The sequence below is a fragment of the Helianthus annuus genome, chromosome 16 (genome assembly GCF_002127325.2).
Source record: "Helianthus annuus cultivar XRQ/B chromosome 16, HanXRQr2.0-SUNRISE, whole genome shotgun sequence".
Classification (NCBI taxonomy): domain Eukaryota; kingdom Viridiplantae; phylum Streptophyta; class Magnoliopsida; order Asterales; family Asteraceae; genus Helianthus; species Helianthus annuus.
In genome coordinates this window covers 103,906,409-103,930,547 of record NC_035448.2, presented here as the reverse complement: position 1 = coordinate 103,930,547, position 24,139 = coordinate 103,906,409, and the positions used below count along the sequence as shown (strand labels likewise).

Genomic DNA, 24,139 nt, shown 5'->3' with positions numbered 1-24,139 from the left:
GAATGATGCACGCGTACATCACGTTTCTTAATAATCTTTTTGATACAATCGACAAAGCATGCTCAAAATGCGCCACCTTTTCTACAAAACACTAAATGCTTGCTCGATGTCTTTCAACGATAGCTTTCAGGAGCGTCGCCACTGTTGATAATAATATTTCTGCCCCGTCGTTCGATGAGGATGACGAATCATAACTATCTGATGAATCGCTTAAACTTGAAGAATTCATTGCATAAAATTTTTTGGGTGATGAGAGGTGGTTTTTGAATATTTAGATAGTAAATTTTAGTAAGAATTAGTTGATTTATATAGAATAAAAGTTAAAGATTTTTTTTTTTAAATAGTCGTTGGTCAACGGCTAGTCTAACTGTCATATAAACTTAGCCAAACCCACCCATCCACATCAGCTCCCCAACCCGCCCTAAGTCAGGCTTCATAGCCATGCTAGAGGGACAACGCCGCTACCCAAGATAGCTCGATATGGCTAAAACGGCGTTGGTTTGGTTCCCACGCCCCAAACCCCCAGCGGTCTAATACCCAAACACCCCCATAGAAGAGGAGAACAGAACAGAGCAGAACAGCGACTTGATCTGCAAACCTCCTCCAGTTTCCCACGATGAAACCCTGGATCCTCCTACTGCTACTCAGCCTCTCGATTTCATCGAATCTAGCCTTCCAATCCGACGAACTTCTCATCACCGACGATGAAGAATTCGGTCTAGAAGGCGGCCGTCCATCATCACCGTCACCTCAGATCCCATCTCGTTCTACCAGAAAGCGGTCATCAGATTCTGAATCGGACTCTAGAGTCCAATTCGCACTCGAACACGCCTTCGGAGACTCCTCCGAGTTCTCCGTCGCCGGCACTTTCACTGCTCGTCTTAAAACCTCCCCTCATGGTGGTCAGGTATTGATGCTGAATCTGTGTGAATTAGTTTTTGAATATTGAATTTTAGTATTCTTACTTATTAACTTATGCGTAGAAAGCAGTAAATAACACTTGTACGCCTTAATTTTTGAAGTTGAATATGTTTGCTTGTTATTTGGTTTAGGTGCTTTCGTTTGATAAAACTCGAAAGCATGTGGATATTATATACATATACAGTGGAGGAGGATTGTAATAGTGGTTTATATGAAAGCATAGAAGAGAATTCATCTCTTGATAGCTAAAAACATTGATTTGATGACATGGAGTGTAACTAACAGGAAGTTAAATATGCGTAGTAGGACAAAAAAGGATTTAGGTTTAAAAGAGCTGTTACGCTCATAGTTGTCAAAGACGCAAAAGGTGAGCTTTGGGCATAGGCGCAAGGTTTTAAAAAAGAGATGACCTGCTATAAGGAAGGCACATAGCATAAACATATCATTTTGGGGTTCTAGACATGTTTTAGGCTTGTTAAGGTTTAGGATGTTTAAGACTAGTTTGTCCGCAATTTTCCAAATTTGGCTAGAATCTCATGGTCTCATCAGAATCTGACCAAAATCTGGCCAGAATCTCGTTTGAAGGTTGCCGGAGCGCCTGAATGGCAGCAAAGTGTTTTCCCTACGCCTCTCACCGCCTAAGAGCCTATGCGCACTCCTGAACGGCTTTTGACACCATAGGTTTCAATTTTTGGTTTCCTCATTTTGCTGACTGTTGATTTGATTTTGAGAAAAAAATACAATTTCCACCATTTTTTAATCTAAAATATTTTTAACATGTCTCATTTTTTTTGTTTTTTGTTTTTAGTTCATGGCATAATCCTGAATTTTGTGCTCTTTAATTTGATACGAGTCTTGCTATATTATTTTCTTTTTGAAAAGAATGACGTCTTTAATGGGGTGTGATGCATGGTTGAACTTTAATGCTGTAATGCAATATGCGCAATGTTACAGCGATGCATTAAACTCAAAATGCAGAGGTAAGAGCTATCGGATATCGGTCAAGGACCGATATTTGAAATATAGGTTATCTCGGTGAGATATCGGTAATTTTAATATAATGCAGACTTTATATATATAGCAATTTAACACCAATAATTCAGCGATATGTCAGTGATATATTGGTTATATTGGTTATGTCGGTCAAATATCGGTCAATATCGCCGATAATATTGGTACCGATATTTTGACCGATATCTGACACCGATATTTTACTAAGGGACCGATATGACCGATTAGGGCTGTAAACGAACCGAACGAACACGAACAAGGCTTTGTTCGTGTTCGTTCGTTAAGGAAATAAATGTGTTCACGAACTGTTCATGAACACTTACCGAACGAGATTTTATGTTCGTGTTCGTTCATTAAGGAAATGAGCGTGTTCGCGAACGGTTCACGAACACAAATAAATTTGGCGAACTCGACGAAGGATAAAGATAGATGGCCCAGAGAGTAGCAATCGAACTTGAATCCCTTATTGTGGAACGGAGGTCGATCGTATTCGTGGATGTAAATAATGAGAAATGAAAGGGAAATGATGCATAAACAAGGTGAAAGTGGGTTTCCTAGTTTAATTGTTAGGGAAATAAAATAAATAAAAGTTTAATAATATAAAAAGTACAAATAAAATATAAGAAAGTACAAAGATCTTCAATTAAAACACAAACATACGAACAAAAACGAACGCAAATCAACGAATGTTCACGAACACCTTACCGAACGTTCACGAACACAATCAAACGAACGAGGCCTCTGTTCATGTTCGTTCATTTAACTAATCGAACGAAATTTCTTGTTCATGTTCGTTCGTTTATTAAACGAACGAACATAAACGAACTTCCCGCCGAACGGTTCACGAACGGTTCGCTGAACGTTCGGTTCGTTTACAGCCCTATGACCGATATATCACCGATATTAACTGCATAGGGTAAGAGGGTTGCGCCCCCTTGCGGGTCAGGGTGAAACCCTTGTGATGCTCTCACTAAACCGGTTAGTAAGTGGGTCAAGGGGGCTCACTCTTCTTGCACTTGTATATGTACACACGTCTTGTATTATTGTAACACCGTCAGTGAGTACTTATATCTTCATGCCATTGACTCAGACTCTTACAAAGCTTCGGTTCTCAAGGAATGATCTTACTTCAACAGAGAAGGAGAAGTTTAAGGTGATTCTTCTTCAACATACCCTTTATCACTGTAGTTTGTTAGTGTATTATTTTTTATAACTCAATTCCTTTTGAAATATATTCTTCAGAAACTACTGGAAAACGACGACTACTACAAAATAAGGTTACCGTCTGACGTGTTAAATGCTCCTGGAAGGGACTATGTTATATCCTCAGTGAAGGCAGTAAGTTTCATAGTGAACATTATGTATCGCTAACTATTGGTTTATGCAATTGTAATTTCAAACATGTATTTTGTAACGCGTGTTACTCATTGTGCTGTCTGTGTTTCTATTTTCTTCAGAGATGTCTCCCAAGCAATGGACTGGATGAGCATATTCTTATACACATGGTAATTTTCCATTTTAATTATTAGAAAAATAGTCATTCTTAAATTATGTATTAAAGATCTGCCAATATTCATCAGGGTTAACATTGATATAGTTTGTTAATATTCATTTCTTTAGTCTTTCACAATTGGTAGCAAGCTTGTTAATTATGCAAATTGGATTGATTCGTAAATGCATTCGAAATGACTAATGAGTTGAAAGTGGCCAGATAGTACACGGATAGTCCCTGTGGTTTTCCAAAACTTTGGATTTGGTCCCTAACTTTCCAAAAGTACACGGATGGTCCTGTGGTTTGCACTTTGTCACACATTTAGTCTCCAGTCAACAAATCTAAAGGTTTTAGGAGGTCCAACTTAGGGACTAAATGCATTACAAAATGCAAACCACTGGGGCCATCCATGTATTTTTGGCAAAAGTTGAAGACTAAATGCGTTACCAAGTACAAACCACGGGGACCAAATGCAAAATTTTGGAAAACCATAGGGACTATTCGTGTACTTCACACCTGTTTTCAACAGGCATGGACCTCCTAAATTGTTCTATATAAAAAATTTAGATGATTTTTTTTTTGTCATACTATAGTTCATTTTAAGTTATTCATAATTAACTCATTAGTTTTTTGTATCATTGAAAATGGACAAAAATAGTGTTTGCAGGTCAACCCAGTTTGACCTTCCCGACCTACCATATCGACACCTCTACACTCTAGTATATATATTCTTTGAACTTGCATTAATTATGTATTATCACAGGAGGGTGTTAATGTTTTGGCTGTCAACTATGGTGCTCCAGGGGCCTGCCAGTATCCTCGTCAACTAAAACTTGTAAGTTTGCACCAATGCATTTACTCATTTTTTTTTATACTTTTTTATTCTTTTTTTGTTTTATGACTTCATCTTTAATCTTTAATATGTAATCTCTTATTTTTCTTCCAGCCTACAAAATGGTCCTTCAACTCCCACACAGTTCTAAAACACAGCGAGCTGGCACCAAGGTGAAATTACTTTTGATTATATAATTATTTAGGGTCGGATATCAATTCAGTTTCGTACCAACTACACCAAATTGATATTATAGGGGTAGTTTATTTTAATTGTAACTTTTTTTTTTCATAAAAAAGTTCTTTTGGGCTTTTATTTATTAGTGCATCAATTCACACATCCAAAGACCCTTTTTATATATTAATTTGTTTTTATTTTCCGTATGTCATATTTAAAGTTCGTTGTTGCAACTTAATACAGGACTCCAATATTTTCTGAAGATATTGGTGGTGGTGAGATTGGAGACGATGAAGGTGTAAAGCCAATGGTGGAGAGGTCCTTTTGGGCTAAATATGTGAGTAATTTTGTTTGTAATTTTTTGTATTCTGTAATTAGAGGTGTGACGGAGACGAGCTTAGCCTGAGCTCGCCTAACTCGAGCTTTGCTCATTTAAAGATCTCTGTCTAAAGCTCAAGGTCAACTGATGAGTAACTTTTAAGCTCGAGCTTAGCTCAGGCTTGACCATTTTTTATTTGTTAGTTGTTGTATTTCTAATATACACGTATAGTATATATTTTTTAGTTAGAGTAAAGTGCCATTTTCGTCCCGAGGTTTGGCAAGTTTTGCGACTTTTGTCCAAAGGTTTGTTTTTCCGCATCTGGATCCAAAAAGATTAAAACCTTGCCATTTTCATCCGGCTCGTTAACTCCATCTATATTTCTCCGTTGAGTCGGGGATACTTTCGTCTTTATTCTCTGTTAAGGGTATTTTGAATACTTGTACATTATGCTAAATGCTTGTAGATAAAGTGAAAAAGACTGAATTGCCTTTTAAATTAACAAAAGAAGACAGAAATACCTCTGACTTAATGGAGAAAAATCAGATGAAAATGGCAATTTCAAACCTTTTTGGTCCAGATGCAGAAACACAAACCTTTGAACGGAAGTCGCAAAAATGACCAAACCTTAGGGACGAAAATGGTATTTTACTTTTTTAGTTATTTCCATTATAGTTATATGTAAAATAACTTTTGTTATGTAATTATATATATTCATTTTATTAAGTAAGAGTTATTATATTTATATAAATAATGGCCTCAATTAGGCTCGCAAGCCTAGTCAAACTCCGTATATGAAGCTCGTGCTCAAGCTTATTTAAGCTCGGCTGGATCCAAGCTTTTAATGAGCCGAACTCAAGTAGCTCACGAGCAGTTCAGCTCGTTTACACCTCTACTTCTATTACTTTTAAACATTTTGTTTAATATCGAGTTTATTATAAGCTTAATCTTCATAATTCTTCTGATTTCAGTGGATGTACTTGGTCCCTCTTGGACTCATTGTGATGAATGCTGTCACCCAAGGCTTGAATATGCCTGAAGAACAGGCCAGCGGTCAAACTGGTCAAACACAACAGGCGGTTGGTGCAGCCCCGCGGGGCCAGGGTGCGGCTGTAAGGAGACGGTGAGAATAATGGTTAGAGTCCACCTTTTAAATCATTTTCTTGAAATGATTGAAGTTACGTTGAGGTTAATTTCATGTACAATTAATATTATTGTTAGATTTGAGATTTCCTTCATAGTGACATGTTAATCTCCATATATTTGAGACTTTTTCTTCCATTCATGTTTAAGCGGATCAGTCTTAGTTGGATCCGCAATCTTTGCCCGTTACTTAAGTTTGGGTTATTTTCGGTTAAGTGTTGGTTTGTAAGGGGTCTAAATTGGCAGATTGGAAATAAGAAAATAAAAGAACAGGCCAGGAGCTGGAGATGGTGGGCTTGAGCTACCAAGTGTTTTCTGCGATCACGGGCGTATGGGGTCGCCTTTTGTCATTGGGTTACCCCGAGTAGCTGGGCTTTTATTCGTTGGCCGTTAAAAATAAAGAACGATCGGGCCAGATTGGAAACCACTCTGCCATGATCCTCTTGGAATCCGGTGATCATTGTTGGGCTTAAGCTTTTTATCAGTTTTCATGGGGGTAAGCTTTCCATGGTCGTCGTCATCATCATCATCATGCTCTTCATAGCAAATTCCATATCTTGTGTGAGAAACCGAACCATCAATCTCAACCTCATTTACAACTTGCATCCTCATCAACTTCTTCATACCACCTATCTTTCCACAATTTGTTATGGTGTTCCTTAATCAATAACGTAGATGGATTGGAGAAATTAGCTTCAAGTGCTTGTTGTAGAACAGAGAACTGACCCGTTACCCGCCCAACCTGCTTGTTTTTCCGGGTATAATCTCAGCAGTTGACCATACGTAGTAATGTACACTCTTGACCTCAATGCCCTAGGGGCATCTTTTTACCATGTTTAGATGTAACGGTATCTTGGGGTTTAGCCGCCTTCTCCGATTTAATGTGTATGAACTCATTCATTGGTAGCGATGGTATAAGAGCGTCATTTTGTTTATAAACCTTTGAAAGCTCAAATCAACATCCATCAATAGTGAGCCACTTAGAACGACACAAGGGTTTACATTTTTACTCGACATATGATGAATGAGCAGTACCAGGTAAATTATTATATGACGCTCATTCATCATATGTCGAGTAAAAATGTAAACAAAAAAGCTGGATGTTAACTGAAAAATCTAACTAAATTTTGCTTTTGAATGGAAATGACAACAAAATTGAAACAGATTCAAAAGGGTTGAGTTTTGAACTAAAGTGACAAAAATGATCAAACCTAAGGGACCATTTTGGCAGTTTACTCTATAATTTTTTAGACATCTATCCACCATCATCTTGTGCATCATCGAATATGTTTTTGGGATGGCTATCACAGACATCATGTAATTCTATTCCTAAATATCTACCCAATACAGGTCATACAATAGAAATCTAAATGGAAACTTTAGTTTGCTCCGGCTTGCTCAATCGGTCCCATTTTTTTGTACCATTAGCATGGTTGCAAAAGTCGCTAGGAGCTCGCTAGCCGATGGACCGGGGAGTTGAGAGTACTCGACCTAGGCGGAGAGTACACGGGGAGTACTCGGACATGCCAAATTATAAAGAAATTAGTTTTTGGAAATTAAATACATGTCAAATAACATAACTTTACTAATATTTATAACAATACACTTGAAATTGATATTCATTCTTTAATATTACAGGCATAAAAATTATGGTTTATTTTATTTTAAGTCAAACTCGGCCCGAGTTGATCTACTAGATCCGATTTTGGCCGATGTTGACCGCATTTGATCGATTCCGAATAACTAGTCGGAGTTGAAGAAAGTCGCCTCGGCAGCCTACCTTGTAGCGACTACTCGGGGAATACTCGGCCTTGAAGACCTTGTTTTACAACCATGACCATTAGTGACATTAGCAATCGATCATGTGCCACAAACGATCTCATCCCGTTTTCTATTAAACTTAAGAAATAGTACCCTAAATTATTAGGGGTCCAAATTTATGTGACATCCTGGTGCGAATTTGTTTAACATGATAAGGTAGTTTTAGGCTAATAAAGAATCCATATAAATGACACTTGTCACTCTTGCTACAACAAATGTGAGACCAAGAATAGTGGGTAGACTGGTTAGGCAAAAGAGTTCAAGAGTCTTGATTTGCCTAACGCAGGTCGCGGGGTCCCCCTACGTATGCAATACGTAGGGTCGGATCACTCTTCTATCACTTGCTTTGAATTCAAGTTACTCTCGCCTCACACAAGAAGAGGTTGAGGCATTTTGTGTTCAGTGAGGGATTGATTTACAGTTTAACCCGGAGGTTCCGGGCTTGGACAAGTCGATTGACTAATGTCCGGCCGTTCCATTGCTTTAAACTGCCGATATTTTGAATTCTCAAACCTCCGTTATCCTTTTTCTACTTTTGTTCTTAATGTGTTAGAGTATTACCGAGTTTCTTTTGGTCAATTGCACCCTCAGGGCCATGCTAGGGTTTCGCACTTCGAAATTTTGTGCAGGGCTGCAGGGTATGACCCGTCTCTACTAGCCTTTCGCCGTTTCTTTCGGTTGCCAAAGAATGGCGATTGGTTTACGTTTGAGACGTCTCAAGTTGATACTTGCTTAATTTCTTCCATGGTAACTACTCTTGGTTCATGGAAAGGTCGTTTCTTTTGGGTTTCGGAGTCGATTGTTCCTTTTAAAATGATATGGAGGCATCCTGATGCCATTCTCAATGAAATTGAACCCTCCGATTCTGAGTTGGACAATTGGTTTTTAAAGTCCATCGGGACATGCCCTTCTAGGCTTCGCCCTTTTCCTGAACCTTTGTTGGTTTTAATGGGGATAAACAAGTTGTGGGATAAACCGGAGCGAGATCCTGTACTCATGAGGGATGATCAGGGTATGCATTTGCTTTTTTGATTTCTTTTTCTTATTTGCATAATGTTGTTGTTTATGTTTTGTTCCCTGTTTTAATTGCAGTCATGTCTGCTTTGGACTTTATCAAGAGTGATGATACATCAGATGTTGTGTTTGCTGAGGGTGAGGATGCTGTGGTTCGAGGTTCCGAGCATAGGTTTGAAGGGTCGGATTATGTTAGTGTTCCAAATGTTAAGGGTTTTGTGAAAGTTCCTGCTTCGAAGCAGTCCACCCGTCGTTCTACTCGACGTAAGGGTGCCGGACAGCCTTCGAGTTCTGAAACAATCGATCTTGGTGATGATTTGGAAGTTGAGGATACGGAGGTTCATGCTGATGGGAAGAAAGGGGAGTTGCCTTTGGTGATGGTAAGGATACCAAGGCATTGGTTAAAAAGTTTGGAGGGTTAAAGCCTTCGGACAAGGCTATTGAGGGTTCTTCAAACGTTGACTCGGGGAAGATATATGTGCCTGACTAGAAGGTTACTGTTTCTGAGAGTTTCAAGTCCCCGGCTATTTGTGAAGATGTTCTTAACCATTTTGCCCTTCTAGCTGTTCGTGTTTCCTCCTCTTCCATGGTTGATGATCAGATGATCTCTAAAATGATCATGGCTTCATGTAACCTCTGTGCCTTGCTTCTTGAAGGCATTGCTCGTTTCCAAAAACGAATGTAGGAGTGTGAGGCCTTCTCAAAGAAAAGGGAGGCCGTGAAGGCTAACATGGCTGTTTTGAAGAAGGAAACAAAGGGGTTTGCCGAGAAGAAGAAGGCCTAACAGATGAAGGTTCACGAGCTTACCCAGAGGCATGAAGTTGAGGTTGGTGAACTAAAACAACAAGTTGAAGCTTCCTTAAAGGAGAAGGAAGAGTTGGAGGCTTCCTTGGCTCAATTGGCCAAGGACAACAAGTGGCTAATTTAGCATGGCTTCCAACAAGTTGTTACTTATCTTCTCCATTCATCTGAGTTCAACCGGGCCTTAGGTGATGTCTACTCAAAACTTCTCATTCATGGAAAACATCAGGGCTACATTGTTGGATATGATGCCGGTGCAGCTGGGAATCCAAAAGATAAGTCTCCTCTCTTTCAGCCTGGGGCATTCGAGGTGTTTAAGGATACTGTTGTGAAGTTGGAACGCTTGACCTACCCTTATGTGGGTGAGGTCTCCGAATGCTATCGCAAACCTCTTTCCGTTTTGCAGGGTTTGAAACCTCGAGGCCTCAATGAAGCTGTTTGCAATGAAGTGCTCAAATTCCTCTCCAAGAAACGTCCTTGCTCTGGAGATAGCGAGGACACTTGTTCTGAAGGTGGAGATGGTTCAAAGGGTTCAAGCCTTGAAGCTTCAGAGGCAGCGGTTGCAGTGCGGAGGAAAAAGAGGAAAACTAAGAAGGCTTAGGATGATGGAGGCAAGAAGGATGATGGAGGAAAGAAAGATGATGCAGCGAAACCTACTGTTTCTGATGCTGCAAAGTAAAGAAGGTATCTTAATTCGTAGCTTTCTTAGCACATTTGAACAATGTTTGTGGTTGTATATTCTGGACATCTTTTTATTCAAGGGAACCGTTTAGGTCCATTGTTGCTTAAAGCCTTGAAGGCTTCTGAACAATGCTCTATGTTTGATGGCCCGTGTGGCCTTTGCTACTTCTAACTTAGTTATGCAATGTTTGACTTATTATGTTCTACTTGTGATATCTTGCATTGTTATGTTGTTTCGTTTATTCCCTTGTGTTTTTATTCGTTTTGTTTGTTGTCTTTGTTGATGGTTTGTGTATCTTATGTTATTTATACCTTGAAGGGTTCAGTGCTACAGTCACTTAACCTTAGGACATTTTTAACAAGAAGATATAACACCTATCCTATTCACGACTTTTACTTAGTCTGATTGTAGTTCGTAAGCCAATATTAAGGTTTAAGGAACATTTGCTGTAGGCTGTTCAAACCCGTCTATGAGACATATTTTTTGAAAATTTTTCTAAGTCTCATGGAGTTGTATTGCTTTAGGAACTCACCCCTTATATAGGTCCATTCAACCCTTGAACCTATTGAGCGATGTGGTGTGGGAGCTCATCCCCTAACATGACCCTTGTCATGGAGTTTTTGCTAGGTTCTCAACCTGATTATAGGATAGAAAGACAAATTTTGATAAAAACTTCATCATTCGTTCATTTCAAAGTGTTTTGATTACAAGGGGAATGAAACAACACTTTGGAATTCTTTCTAACACATCAGACTAAACATGGAACCTTTTAAGGTTTTTACCATTCCAATGACGGGGAAGCTTTTTGCCTTGTTAAAATCTGAGACATGATAAATTATTTGAATGAGGTTTCTAATACGTCATCTGAAATATGTGAACCCTCTATTTGTAATGATAAGATTTATGACCATAAGTTTCAACCCAAACTTGTTCAGAAAACAGACAGGGTAGTAGAAGTGAGACCAAAAGTTAAAAATGCCAAAACTCACTCTTGTGCTGATGTTTATGAGTAGGTTGATAGCAAGCAAAAGAGTGGAAGCATGCAGATCAAAGACGAGGGTATGAGAAGTCTCATCAGGGACAATCACACTCTCCTAGATCATCAACAAGCAGTAATAGTTCTCAAAAGGCTCGTGATTTAAAAAAATGTTTTTTTAAAGCCTGAGAGTAAAGGCAAAAATGAAATTTATGCGTTTAATTATTCTAACAAAGAGTTTTGCAAGGTAAATGAAAGTGAAGGCAAAACTGAAATTTGTGCATTTAACTATTCTAACAAGGAGTTTTGCAAGGTAAATGAAAACTCTAAACATGGTGGGAAGTCAAAGAATGGTGCTCACAATACTAAAGCGTCTGCAAACAACAAATACAAGCATCCTAATTCATCTGCGTTTGCAAGAAATGCGCATGGACATCAAGCACAGAAAAACAAACATGCTTTAATTGCGACATTCCTGGCCACATTGCTCGAAACTGCGCTCATCGTCCTTATGTACCCTATTATGTGCATAATCAGAGGGTTATACTGAAGGATAATTACTATTCTAAGCCAATGAAGATATCTTCACCTAAGGCAATGAAGAATGTGAATCACAAGGTTAAACCATCTGATGGAGATTGGAATGTGGCCAAAAACAAACACAGGGCTGTTCAGGAACAAAAACTTGTTTCTAAAAAATAAACCTGAAACAGCTAAAGTTGCTCAACCAAAGGCAACAAACACGTTTGTTAAACCAAAACTGAATTTCAAAAGTAAATTCAAATTCGGTTGAATCTCCAACTTTTGAAGAAAATAAGGACATGTGTTTGCAGGAAGTGTCATATATTGATTGTTTAGGAATGCCCAGGACCACGATGGCCTAGGTACCAATGTTTAATTAATCTCCTTACTCTTTCAGGAACAACCAAGGAGGGATACATGTAAAATAAAAAAAACATTTGAAAAAGAGAAAAATCCAAAAACATTTGAAAAAGAGAAAAATCAAAAAAGATTTTTGTTTTGAGTCATATGAGAAATGAAATAAAAATTTTTGTTAAAGGGGCTTGACTGACACATGTAAAGTGTTGTTGTTGAAAAGACTAGGCTCTACTGTGATTTGTCGATAGGCTTGACGCTCAAAATGATAAACGATACTAAGTGACATAAACATAACGAACTATGTATCATGTGGATAACAGGTCATGGCGTATGATTTTATGGTCTTAAATCTTGCGTTGATAGATTGCCAACATCTGAGGTTTTGGGTCTTTATATTGTTGAGTCATCCGGAGATATCTTGGTTGTCCTTATGTTGCATCCAGATATATGCAAACTAGACACAGTCACGATATCTTAAAAGAGTCAACGAGGCCAAAACCCTAAGGAAGAAAATCTCAAAATGAGAGGATTTCGTGTGCTATAAAGAAAAATCCAAACCAAAAAGGTATTTGCCTAACCCTCGATGGACACAAACATCGGTCGCTTTGACTATACGAGAGTACATACCTGTCACCAATGGTCCGACGTTGTAAATCAAAAGGATGAATCCAATATACTCACCTTCTACGACGAATTGTTGTGCATACCTTGATCGCAGTGTATGTCATGGAATGGGACACGCGGGTATAATAATAAATATATCTTAAGCATATCACGAAGTTAACAATTGAAAGTTAAGCGTTAAAGTTTAAGTGAACAAAAATACTGGCAATCACTTAGATCGGTCTGAATAAGCTCGCACTGAAAAATGTTTCTTGGTCTGCCTGAAAACGATTTTGATCCAATTACAATTGTCATTTTTTATTGTAAATGTTAAGTTAATTTCTATGTTTATTTCTGTTTCGGGTTATATTTCTCATATAAAATTTAAAAATAAAAAATAGAAAAATAAAAAATCCAAAAATAGTGTCCTGTTTTTTCTTAAAATAAAAAAAATCAAAATATAAGAGTGTTTTTATATATTTCTTAAAGCTGATCATAAAAAGTTAAAAGAAATTTGAATGGTTAAATTTGAGTACAAGTACTTGGATGTACAAAGTGTTCATGTGGTACTTTCCTCTTTTGCATAAAAATGTTTGTTTATAAATTTCTGAGAACTTTGAAGAACTAGATTTAAATCAAGAAACAAGGGTTAATGAAGAATGAGATGCTGTTAGTTGCTGACAAGCATGAAGTATCACAACAACAAGATGTATCAGAGTCAGAAAAACCAGATTCGAATCATCATCTGACAGTGATAGTACTTGTGAAGAAGTACATGAGAATGAGCTTGAAAGGAAACCAACTGAAAAAGAAAAGAGCTGCTGAGAATCCTCCTCTCGCATTCTTTTCAGCAAGATGTTCAAGCAATGCTGATGATGATCCTAATATGAAGCTAACTTCAAGAGATGAAGAAGAGACCCAGTGCTGTGAGTTCAAAAGTCAAGAACTTCAATAACACCTACAGCATAGCAACAACCATAGACTTTGTCGAAGACGTTGTTTCATTCATGTTATGAAGACAATTTGATAGCATCACTCTAGGGGGAGATTGTTAGGCCTAAAAGTGTGAGACTAATGCATATTAGGATATGGACCTTGATGTGTGCAAAATGTAACATATAAATTACATCAAATGAGGCATAAAACTAACCCTTTTTTTAGTACTAATGTTGGAAAAAACGTGTTTTTGTCTTCCTTTTGAATTTACAAGACCAAATGAGCTGAAACGAACAAAAGGAGCAAATAGGCAGCCAAAACCAACATTAAATACAAAGAAAAGGAATAAACGTGACATGCCCGACCCCTCGGTAGCATCCCCAAAGTAAAAAGAAGTAGTCAGAAGACTGACCATGGGGCCATGCCCAGTTGAACACGGGGCATGGTTAGAGACCTGCAGAAAAGACAAACTTGTAGAAGCTTCCATGCCCACCACGGGGGCGTGGTCAACGCAAAGATACGCAGAATCTTGCCAAATCTTGATAGTACAGATATGGTGATGACCACGGAGCCGTGTGGGGACCTCTGCTGACACTTGCAATTAATGAAGGAAGAGAAAAAGCTGGCCACGGGGGCATGCCCGCTGGACAGGGCCGTGGCCATAGTACTGTGCAGGCTATAAATAGGGGTGCTTGGTTCACTTCAAAGGCATCCTTTGGCAAACCACTACTCTCCCACTTTGCCATCACTCCACCACCACTACAACACCAACACCCACCACCATCATCCATCATCCATCTTTAGAGTGTGTAGTAGTCTCGGGATCCAAGATTGATTGTAAGGGTTCTTGCCAATCAAAGGCCATGTTTGGTTAAGCCTCTTACATCACTTGGTGAAGACAAGTCTTTTATGTATTACTTTTTATTTTCAATCTTTCGGCACTTTTTATTTGGTTTTGTATTAATGACTTTAATAACTAGTTTCTTATGTTGAAGGTGAATTCTTCCTATCATTTTTCCGTGGTGTCTTGAAGTTACTTTACTGTCTATATAAGGTAAAAGATTGCATCATTCATGTTTTTACGGTCTATATAAAAGCATGTTGACTACCTGGTCGGGGGTTAGGGGAATGGTTTGGTAAGGTTCTTCCCTTGTTCAGTGTATTGATCCTGCAAGGACCTGGTTCAAGCTTACAAGGATCTCCTTCGTTACCCACTGGTATTGGATGGCGGGGGTGCGAATAGCTTGAATCCATCATATGTAAACTACTATTAATACATTAAACCGGCTTCTTGGGATTGTATCCTTGCTAACTCAAACCACTTAGCCGAGGGTAACATCACCTTCAAAAGAGGAGCCTACCACTTTTCGCATTAATAACTAACTTAATTATCTTTCAATATTCCGACCTTTTGGGATTGTATCCCTGCTGACTCAAACCACTGGGTTGAGGGTAACGTCACCTTCAAAAGAGGGGCCTACTACTATAACTAAGATAATATCTTAAAAAGTCCGAAAGTGCGAAAATCATCAAAGGAGACATTAAAGGCGAGTCGGATCCAAGTGATTCATCTTATCTATCTGTTTTTATTTTATCTAGCTTTTCATTTTAGTTTTATTTTGTAGGATCGTGTTCTGACCCGAACGAGTCGATCAAAAGATTTCTTACCCAAAACAAGAGGCGGAAACTAATGTTTTGGTGCAATCTCAGCCGTATTCACTTTAAACTGTTGTTTTTATTGATCAATGATTCGTTTACAATCCTGACAACTCTTCGGCAGCACTTCGTGGCTCACCAGAAGACAATGACACGACTAACTTCTGATTTCGCTCCAAGACTACACCTATATATAGGCCTTACACGCTCGAGCGGAATCACATCATACACTCTCGGGCGAAATCAGCTACTAAGCATATTCGAGCGGAATCAGGAATCTAAGGGGTTTCGCTCGAAATGACAAGTTTGTCATTTCGAGCGGAATCACTTACAATTTCATGATTCTTGGATTCCGTGCTCTAAACTAACTAATCTGAAACAAGACTCGATACAAGACGTTGGCGACAGACGGATGCACCAACATATTTTCATGTTTCAAAACTTTTCTAAAAAAAATTAGATTGATTAGACGTTGAGGATAAACCGGTATTAAAAGCTCTTGTGTTCTTGGACGACCTCGGTATCTTACCAACGCTGTACTACGCTCACGATGGGTGCACTTGTCCAAGTGTGTGTTTAGTGTTAGTAGAATATCGTGTTTTATAAATTTAAAACTTGATTAATGTGTAAAATGGGCTTAAAATATCAATAAAATCATATCACACCTTACACACACCAAGTTTTTGGCGCTGTTGCCTGGGACACAAGGATTTTAAGAAAGCTTAAGTCGACGGCCTAATCATTTTTCAAAACCTTTTCAAAACTGCGCGCACTTCTTTTTAATTTTTAGGAATTTTTACATAACAGTAGTCTGAACACAGGCCGTGCTCACTGAACACGCCCTGTGCTGCATAAAAACAACAAAACATTTTTAAAACACCAAGACACAGAGTCTGAACACGGGGTCGTGCTCGCTGAATACGCCCCTGTGCTGCACAAAACCCGTAACAATTTTTCAAAATGCCCAGATACAGATTCTGACCACTGGCCGTGCTCACTGACCACGGGGCCGTGGTGGGACTCTATTTCAGTTTTTAATTATGTTTTCTGGTCCCGAGACTCTTTTGTGGTCTGTTGAGTGATTCTTATGGATCAATACTCAGGAGGTTACAATTACTACTATGAAGAGGATGATTACAAAGAAGAGTATTGTACCATTTGTGGTAACCCTCACTCGGTACAATATTGTGACCTTTTCGAGCCATCCAACTCATACACCTACCATGAGGAACCAAGGTATGAACCTTCTACCTCATACTCATACCTTGAGGAACCAAGGTATGAATCATCTCCATCATATACTTACTATGAGGAACAATGGTATGAACCATCTACCTCATATGGGTATTATGAAGGACCAAGGTTTGAACTTCCACACTCAAGCTTTTGGGACACTTATCCCGCTCAATTTCACGAACCACCAACTATCCTCCTCGAAGTCGAAAGAATAATACAACACCTCAAAACTATCGAATGCTATATAAAAGAATCCCGCACGAGGGAAGAGGTAGTTTGTACTAAAGAGGTAAAATAGAATAGGTAAAAATGCAAGAACAAGTAAGTGAAAAACCGACGCATGAACCAAACAATGAAAAAGGTAAGTCCAAAAACGCTAATATTCAAAAAGAGTCAAATTTTCAAGAAATAAATCTCTTAACACCTTCTTTCGAAAACCATTGTTTGGTACCTACTCATGCTAAGTTTTTAAAAGAGTTAAACACTAACACTAAAATTGACGAAATGGTAAGCATTAAGTTAACAAACGATCAAACTACGCTAATAAAAGATGATCCATTTGAAATTAACATTACACCGGTTCCATGTTTCTTTCAAAACACCTTTATTAGTAATGTTACAATCGATAAAGATCTTTGTGTTAATATAATGCCAAACTACATTTTCGAAAAATTAAGTATTAGGGATTTTTCTCCACTTCAAATACCCATTTTTCTTTCTAATCGGAAAATAATAAAATCAATGGGAGTAGTTGAGGATGTGTTAGTGCAAACAAATCAAACGGTAGTCCCAGCCGACTTCGTCATTCTTGATGACGCTCCACTTGTGTTGGGACGACCTTTTGTGAAAACCCATCAAGCTTTGATCAACCGGAAGCAAAACAACCTACCCATTCAATTAGGGGCTAACAAAAAGTATGTCGATCTTGACCAATCAATGAAATATCCAATCGACAATGACGACCCCCTAATTGAAGATGAAGATGAACCACCCGATACGGAAGAAGAAATCGACCATTTGTCGAAGAAGAGGTCGCCATTGAACAAACCTTTTTGGTCCTTGACCAAAATGAGCAACCAAATAAGGAGTCTCCTAAAGACCCACCACTTGATCTCAAAGAACTCCCAAAAGGTTTGGAATATGCTTTTCTCGACAAGGATAGTAAGCTACCTATAATTATTTCTTCAAAATTAACTAATTTAGAAAAAGAAAAATTAATTACACTTTTGAAAAAAACATAAAATTGCGATTGCATGGAAGCTTGTAGATATTAAAGGAATAAGTCCTTCGATGTGCACGGAAAGAATCGATTTTGTCAATTAAACGAATTAGACGAATTAAGGAATCAAGCATACTCTAACTCCGAAATTTATAAGGAAAGAATGAAGAACTTGCATGATAAACATATTAAACCTAATGAATTTCGAGTAGGAGATCAAGTTCTATTGTTTAATTCAAGACTTCGATTATTTCCCGGTCTAGGTGGTCGGGACCTTTTTCTATCACCCACATTTTCCACACGGTGCAATTGAGATTAAATCTCGAAATGGAATTCCATTCAAAGTCAACGGACAACGGCTTAAGCTTTATCAAGGATTAATTGAGGATGACGAGGAAGAGATCTCGCTACAAGCGGGCGAGGAATAATTAAACGAAGGTTTGCGTACTAACATCATGTCTTGTAGGTAATGAACTTCGGGAATGCTTCAAAAATCGGTAAGATATCTAAACCAAGTTTCGGGAAACAGGTCACTCACACGTGCACTATAATTTTTTTTAAATTTTAGCCGCCCACGGAGCCGTGCCCAGCGAGCACGGGGCCGTGTTCGGCTACTGTCGGGAATAAAACGCCTTTTGTCTTCTCATTTTCTCATTTCACCACGATTCGTTTCCCCGAAAACTCTCTGGTTCCTCCGCGATTCTCTGCAGATTTTTATGTTTTTCTTCCGTTCAACATCAACAAGGTATGATTCTATCATCTTCTGTAGTTAGTTTAACGATTTGCATGTAGATTAACATCAAAAAATTGGGGAAAAATCTTGGGTTCTTGAACTTGAACCGAACCAAACCCCAAAGTTTTGCTTAGATCTAGTAGTATTAGTATAGTTGCATGTTATAGGAAGTAAATCAACTGAATTATTTGTAGATTTCCCCGATTTCAAGCATAAACCTCAAACCCTTGTTTTTGAACCGAAAAAGATAAAATTGATGGGGCAAACAATTTGTTTTTGGAAAAAAGGCACTTGGCGTTTCATTTTCGGGGAAAACCGCCCCTGCTCAACCAAAAATTTTCAAGTTTTTGAAACCGGGTCAAAAAATGATGATTTTGGGAAACAGAACCCTGACCACGGGGTCATGTCAGCGAGCACAAGGCGTGGCCGGAAGACATAAGCTAAACACGGTATAACAACCTTCCTAAAATACTTCCGACACCCCTAAAATATTTAGAATGTCCCTATACGTCCTAAATACATCCCGGATACGAAAAATGGACCAAATACCTTCAGATAATTAAAATAAAATAAAAACAAAACTTTAGAGGTGTTCGCGTAGCGCGACGCCCCTATGCTACCTCCGTCGTGTAGCGCGACAGCCTGGCTACGAGGCATAACCCGGAGCTGCCACGTGTCAACACGTGTCGAGACTAGAGGGGTGACCGGACCAAGCTACGACCTAGGTGGCCTACGCTGCGTTACGCGAAGCCCCCTGTCTCCGTCGCGGGGCGCGACGCCTTGTCTGATCAGCCCTATAAATTGAGAGTTTCGGCTCTCATTTGAATTCGTTCATTCACAATTTTCTCTCTCAATTTCTATATAGCAGGCACTATACCCGGGTATAATACCCCCTAAATAACGAAGTTTTGCCTCGTTGTAAGTATCATAACCCCCGGTTACGTATTAGATACGCTGCCCGATTGATCTAGGGTTCCGTAACGACTGTCGTGGTTCTGCCCGATGTAGTAGTTGGAATCCCGTCTCGGGGAGGGTATTACTAATGTAAATATTGGGTTATTATACTAATGCGTGTGCATTTGTGTAATTAATAGATAATCACCAGGAAATCCTTAAGGAAAACCCTAAGACAGCAATGTGAGTAATCCTCCTTTTTGCAAACTGTTTTTACAAAACCTTAAATGTTTTACATTATATTAAACAGTGATTAAGTATTTGTATTCTACAATTATCGTCGGTATGTTGGGGTTTTGTATACAAAATTTGTTACTACATTGTGAGTAGTAACATGACCACAAGTCGGGTTGACAGTACCGTGGGTGGTAATTAAAGTAGATGGAAACAAATGTAATTGCACGACCGCCCTCAATACTGTAAAATGGTTTTACCTATCTTGATTGAACTGGGATTCACTCACCAGTATTTCCAATTGACAAAATGTTTTTAAACGCGTTTCAGGTAACAAAATGTGAAAGCCAAATAGAAGCCAGCTGGATAGCACTGAAGGCTTGGAAAAGTGGCTATAAAGTTACCAAAAATAAAGAGATGTTTTATTTAAATAAAATAGGGTTTATCCCTATAAAAATTTGTGTACTTGAAACTTGGGATTTCCCATGTGTTTAATATTATAAAAGCGTGGTATTTTACTCTAATAAAATATTTCTTAACTACGATCCTAATGTAAATTTCGCTGCCAAATTGTCTTAAATTAAATCTATAGGTAGATTTAAATGAACAGATTAGAAAAGCACAAAAATTAGTAATCAAGGATGGTCCTGAGAAAATGAAAGGAATGATTAAGGAACTAGAATAAGGGACAGTTGGAATTTGGAGATTACATAAGAAAAGAATGTGGATACCCAAATTAGGAAACCTATGCCATCATATATTAGAAGAAGCCCATAAGTCTAAGTATACAATGCATCCTGGAAATGATAAGATGTATCAGGACTTAAGAAAGAATTTTTGGTGGATAGGAATGAAGAAAGATATAACAACTTATGTTTCTAAGTGTCTAACCTGTTCACAAGTTAAAGCCAAACATCAGAAACCCTCAGGTTTATTATAGTAGTTAGAAATGCCAGTTTGGAAATGGGAATTGATAACAATGGATTTTGTTACCAAATTACCCAAAACAAGAAAAGGTATTGATACAATCTGGGTGATTGTAGACAAGCTAACTAAGTCAGCTCACTTCTTACCTATGAAGGAAACTCTCAGTATGGAACAATTAGCTAAATTGTATGTGAATGAAATAGTTTCACTACATGGAATTCCTTTATCAATTGTTTCTGATAGAGATAGCCGTTTTACCTCTCATTTTTGGACAAGTTTCCAAAAAGCAATGGGAACCAAGTTGAATCTAAGCACCGCTTATCATCCTTAAACAGACGGACAAAGCGAAAGGACAATTCAAACAATGGAAGACATGCTTAGAGCTTGTGTAATTGATTCGGAGGTAATTGGGACGATCATTTACCATTAATAGAATTTTCTTATAATAACAGCTATCACACAAGTATAAATGCTGCACCATCCGAAGCACTTTATGGACGAAAGTGCCGAACTCCAGTCTGTTGGGCAGAAATTGGAGAAAAGCAACTATCAGGACCCGAGATAGTGCAAGAAACAACCGACAAGATCATTCAAGTCAAGGAACGACTGAAAGCAGCACGTGACCGACAAAAGAGTTATGCTGATAACAGACGAAAGCCGTTGGAGTTTTAGGAAGGTGACAAGGTGTTATTAAAGGTCTCTCCTTGGAAAGGAGTGGTAAGATTCATCAAAAGGGGAAAGCTAAGCCCCAGGTATGTTGGACCTTTTGAGATTATTAGAAGAATAGGACCTGTAGCCTATCAGCTACAACTGCCAGAGGAAATGGCAGGGATATATGATGTATTTCATGTATGTAACCTCAAGAAATGCTTAGCTAATGAATCACTGATAGTGCCTCTTAAGGATATAGAGGTAAATGAAAAACTCAAGTTTGTGGAAAGGCCTCTATAGATTGAAGACATGAAAGTCAAGAATCTCAAACACAAGAGATTAGTTCTAGTCAAAGTGAAATGGGATTCCAAGAGAGGACCAGAGTATACATGAGAGCTTGAATCAGAAATGCGAAGGAAATACCCACACCTGTTCTAGTAGAATACATCCCGTATATGAAAAATTGTTGGTGCATATGTCCGTCGACTTCGTCTTATATCGAGTCTTGTAATAGATATGATAGAACAGGGCACAGTTTACTAGAAAACAGGATTTTAGGTTTGAGAGTTGATTTCGCACGAAATGAGTTTTAGTCATTTCGTACGAAATAGCAAGTTGCTATTTCGCACGAAATGGTCTTTACCCATTTCGTATGAAACACCCACACCTATAAATACCTGATGTGCCAAGTCATTTGTAACGTTGATGATTCCGGTACCGAAGTGCTGCCGACGTGTCGTTTGATCTGTAATCATGTCAAATCAATAAAACAAGGCAATTAAGAGTGAATCAAGCTGTTACAAGTGGTATCAGAGCTCAGGAGGAAGAGTTCTTACCAAATTCAGCTTGATTTCTTCAAAATTCTGGCTTCTACACCTTCTTTTTCAAAATTAACAAGATTTCACGGTCAAAATGGATTGAATTTCACATATAACAAGCAAAACAGTGTTTTAACGAATCCTTGAAAGAATTGGACCTAAAATCGATCTAAAACTTGATAAATTTGTTCATTTTGCTTGAAAATCTGATCGAAAAGATGACATCAGCAAATTCGCGCGGAATAGTCCATTTTGTTTCATTTCGTACGAAATCATCAGCTTATTTCGCATGAAATCAGCATCCTGCATTTCATTTCGTACGAAATCACATTATTTCGCACGAAATAAAACTATTTCGTACCAAGTTGTCATTTCGCGTGACTGTTTTCGCACGAAATCATCATTTCGTTTGAAAGGTTCATTTCGTGTCAAGGATACTTCGTTTGAATATCATTTCGTACCAAAAGTGCTTATTTCGCACCAAAGGGTATTCCGCATCAAAAGTGATTTCGTGGGAGGAGGTGATTTCGTTTGGATTATCATTTCGTTTGAACTTGTTATTTTGTGAAAAAGTTTATCGAAACATGGAAGAAGAATTTTACAATGCGTTTGCTACACCTGTTGCTCCTGTTACAGCTGCTGAAACTATTTACAGTGAAAATGAGACGAGAACTTATCAAAAACCGCCAAAGCTTATGTACATTGAAGATTTTAGAGGATGGCAAAATAGGTTTGAAAACTGGGTGCAAGCTTATAAGTTTGATGCATGGTGTTCGTTAGAGATAGATTATGAGAAACCGAAAAATGAACGTGGGCTTGAAAAATCTTTTAGTGATTATTCAGATGGTGAAAAATTGAAATACACAAGTGAAAAAATGATGATTAGTATTCTCCAACAAGCAGTTAAAGAAGATATCTTTGTTTTGCTTCAACATGAGGGTACTGCAAGATCAATTTGGATGGCGTTGATTAACAAGTTTAAGGGAAGTGCTGATATGATAAAAAACAAAAAGGCTTTATTAAAGAAGTCATTTGATACATTTGTAGCTTTTGAAGGTGAAACAACAAAAATGACCATTGGTAGATATTGTCATTTGGTTTTGGAAATGGGAAGATTGGACATAAAGAAAGACGACGATGAGTGGGTTGATAAGTTAGCTGATGCGTTACCACAGAATAAATGGGGAACATATTTGTTGATCTTGAAACATATGAGGAAATCTAAAAGTTTAAACTTAGCAAAATTCATTCAGAAGACTGAAGAACATGAATTGGACATTCAGAAAACGGCTATCATGAGTAATCCAAATGCGCAACAAGATTTCAGGTTATACTATAGAGGAAATAAATTTGAGACTACTCCGAGTCCGAAGATTAAGACTGCTTTTAGTGCTGATAGTTCCTCTGGATCAACGGGTAGCACAGTTACTCAGAGTGGTGGATATTCGTCATCGTTTTCAAGTTTTGATCCAAATAGTACAACACCAAGTCCTCAACGACAAAATTCAACGAATCTGCAATGCAACGTTACTTTGAACATTCAAAATGATCAAAATCTTTCTCCAGAAATAGCTAAGCAACACATGACATCACTTGTTGCTATGTTAGAGTCGTATGAAAGCTTAGTTGCTGGACGTATTGGAAAGCCGATGCTCACCAAAGAGGATTATGATCAGATTGATGCTGAAGAACTTGAATTGATGGACATCAAGTGGTGTCTAGAAAGTGCAGTAAGAAGAGCAGAAAAATTCACACAAATCACCGGTAGAGATGAGTTTTGTGAAATGTGTGCATCTCCGATAGGGTTTGACAAATCAAAGGTTACGTGTTTTCGTTGCAAAGAAAAGGGACATTTTAAACGAGAATGTAAAAATAAAGAAGCAACTGGAAGACAAGATGGAAAGAATGATTATTATCAAAAGTCAATTTTTCATCAGCTTGCTCAACAACCATCATCATCCCATGCTACTGAAGTTGAGAAGAAGAAAGCTTATCTTTTTTATTAAGATGATGAAAAAGTAGCAGAGGGATTTAGCTGGGACAAATACATTCCGGCTGGTTCAGGTCTTGTTGCTTAAATCTTGGAAGCAGGAGAAGTCAAAACTAAGCCAAAAAGAACAAAGATTTTCAGATCATCAAAGAGTGACGAAGATACTGATGATGA

At 38.2% G+C, this 24,139-nt stretch overlaps 1 protein-coding gene across 1 annotated transcript; it reads left to right on the top strand.

Moving 5' to 3' along the window:
- The first annotated feature begins 500 nt into the window (after window positions 1–500).
- On the top strand, window positions 501–6,084 carry LOC110935950 (ER membrane protein complex subunit 10). Its single transcript, XM_022178294.2, has 8 exons — window positions 501–907; window positions 3,023–3,085; window positions 3,175–3,270; window positions 3,390–3,437; window positions 4,188–4,259; window positions 4,371–4,429; window positions 4,677–4,770; window positions 5,724–6,084. Exons 1-8 carry the CDS (start codon window positions 617–619, stop codon window positions 5,877–5,879), a joined length of 879 nt encoding a protein of 292 aa, XP_022033986.1. The 5' UTR covers window positions 501–616; the 3' UTR covers window positions 5,880–6,084.
- The last annotated feature ends 18,055 nt before the right edge of the window (window positions 6,085–24,139 follow it).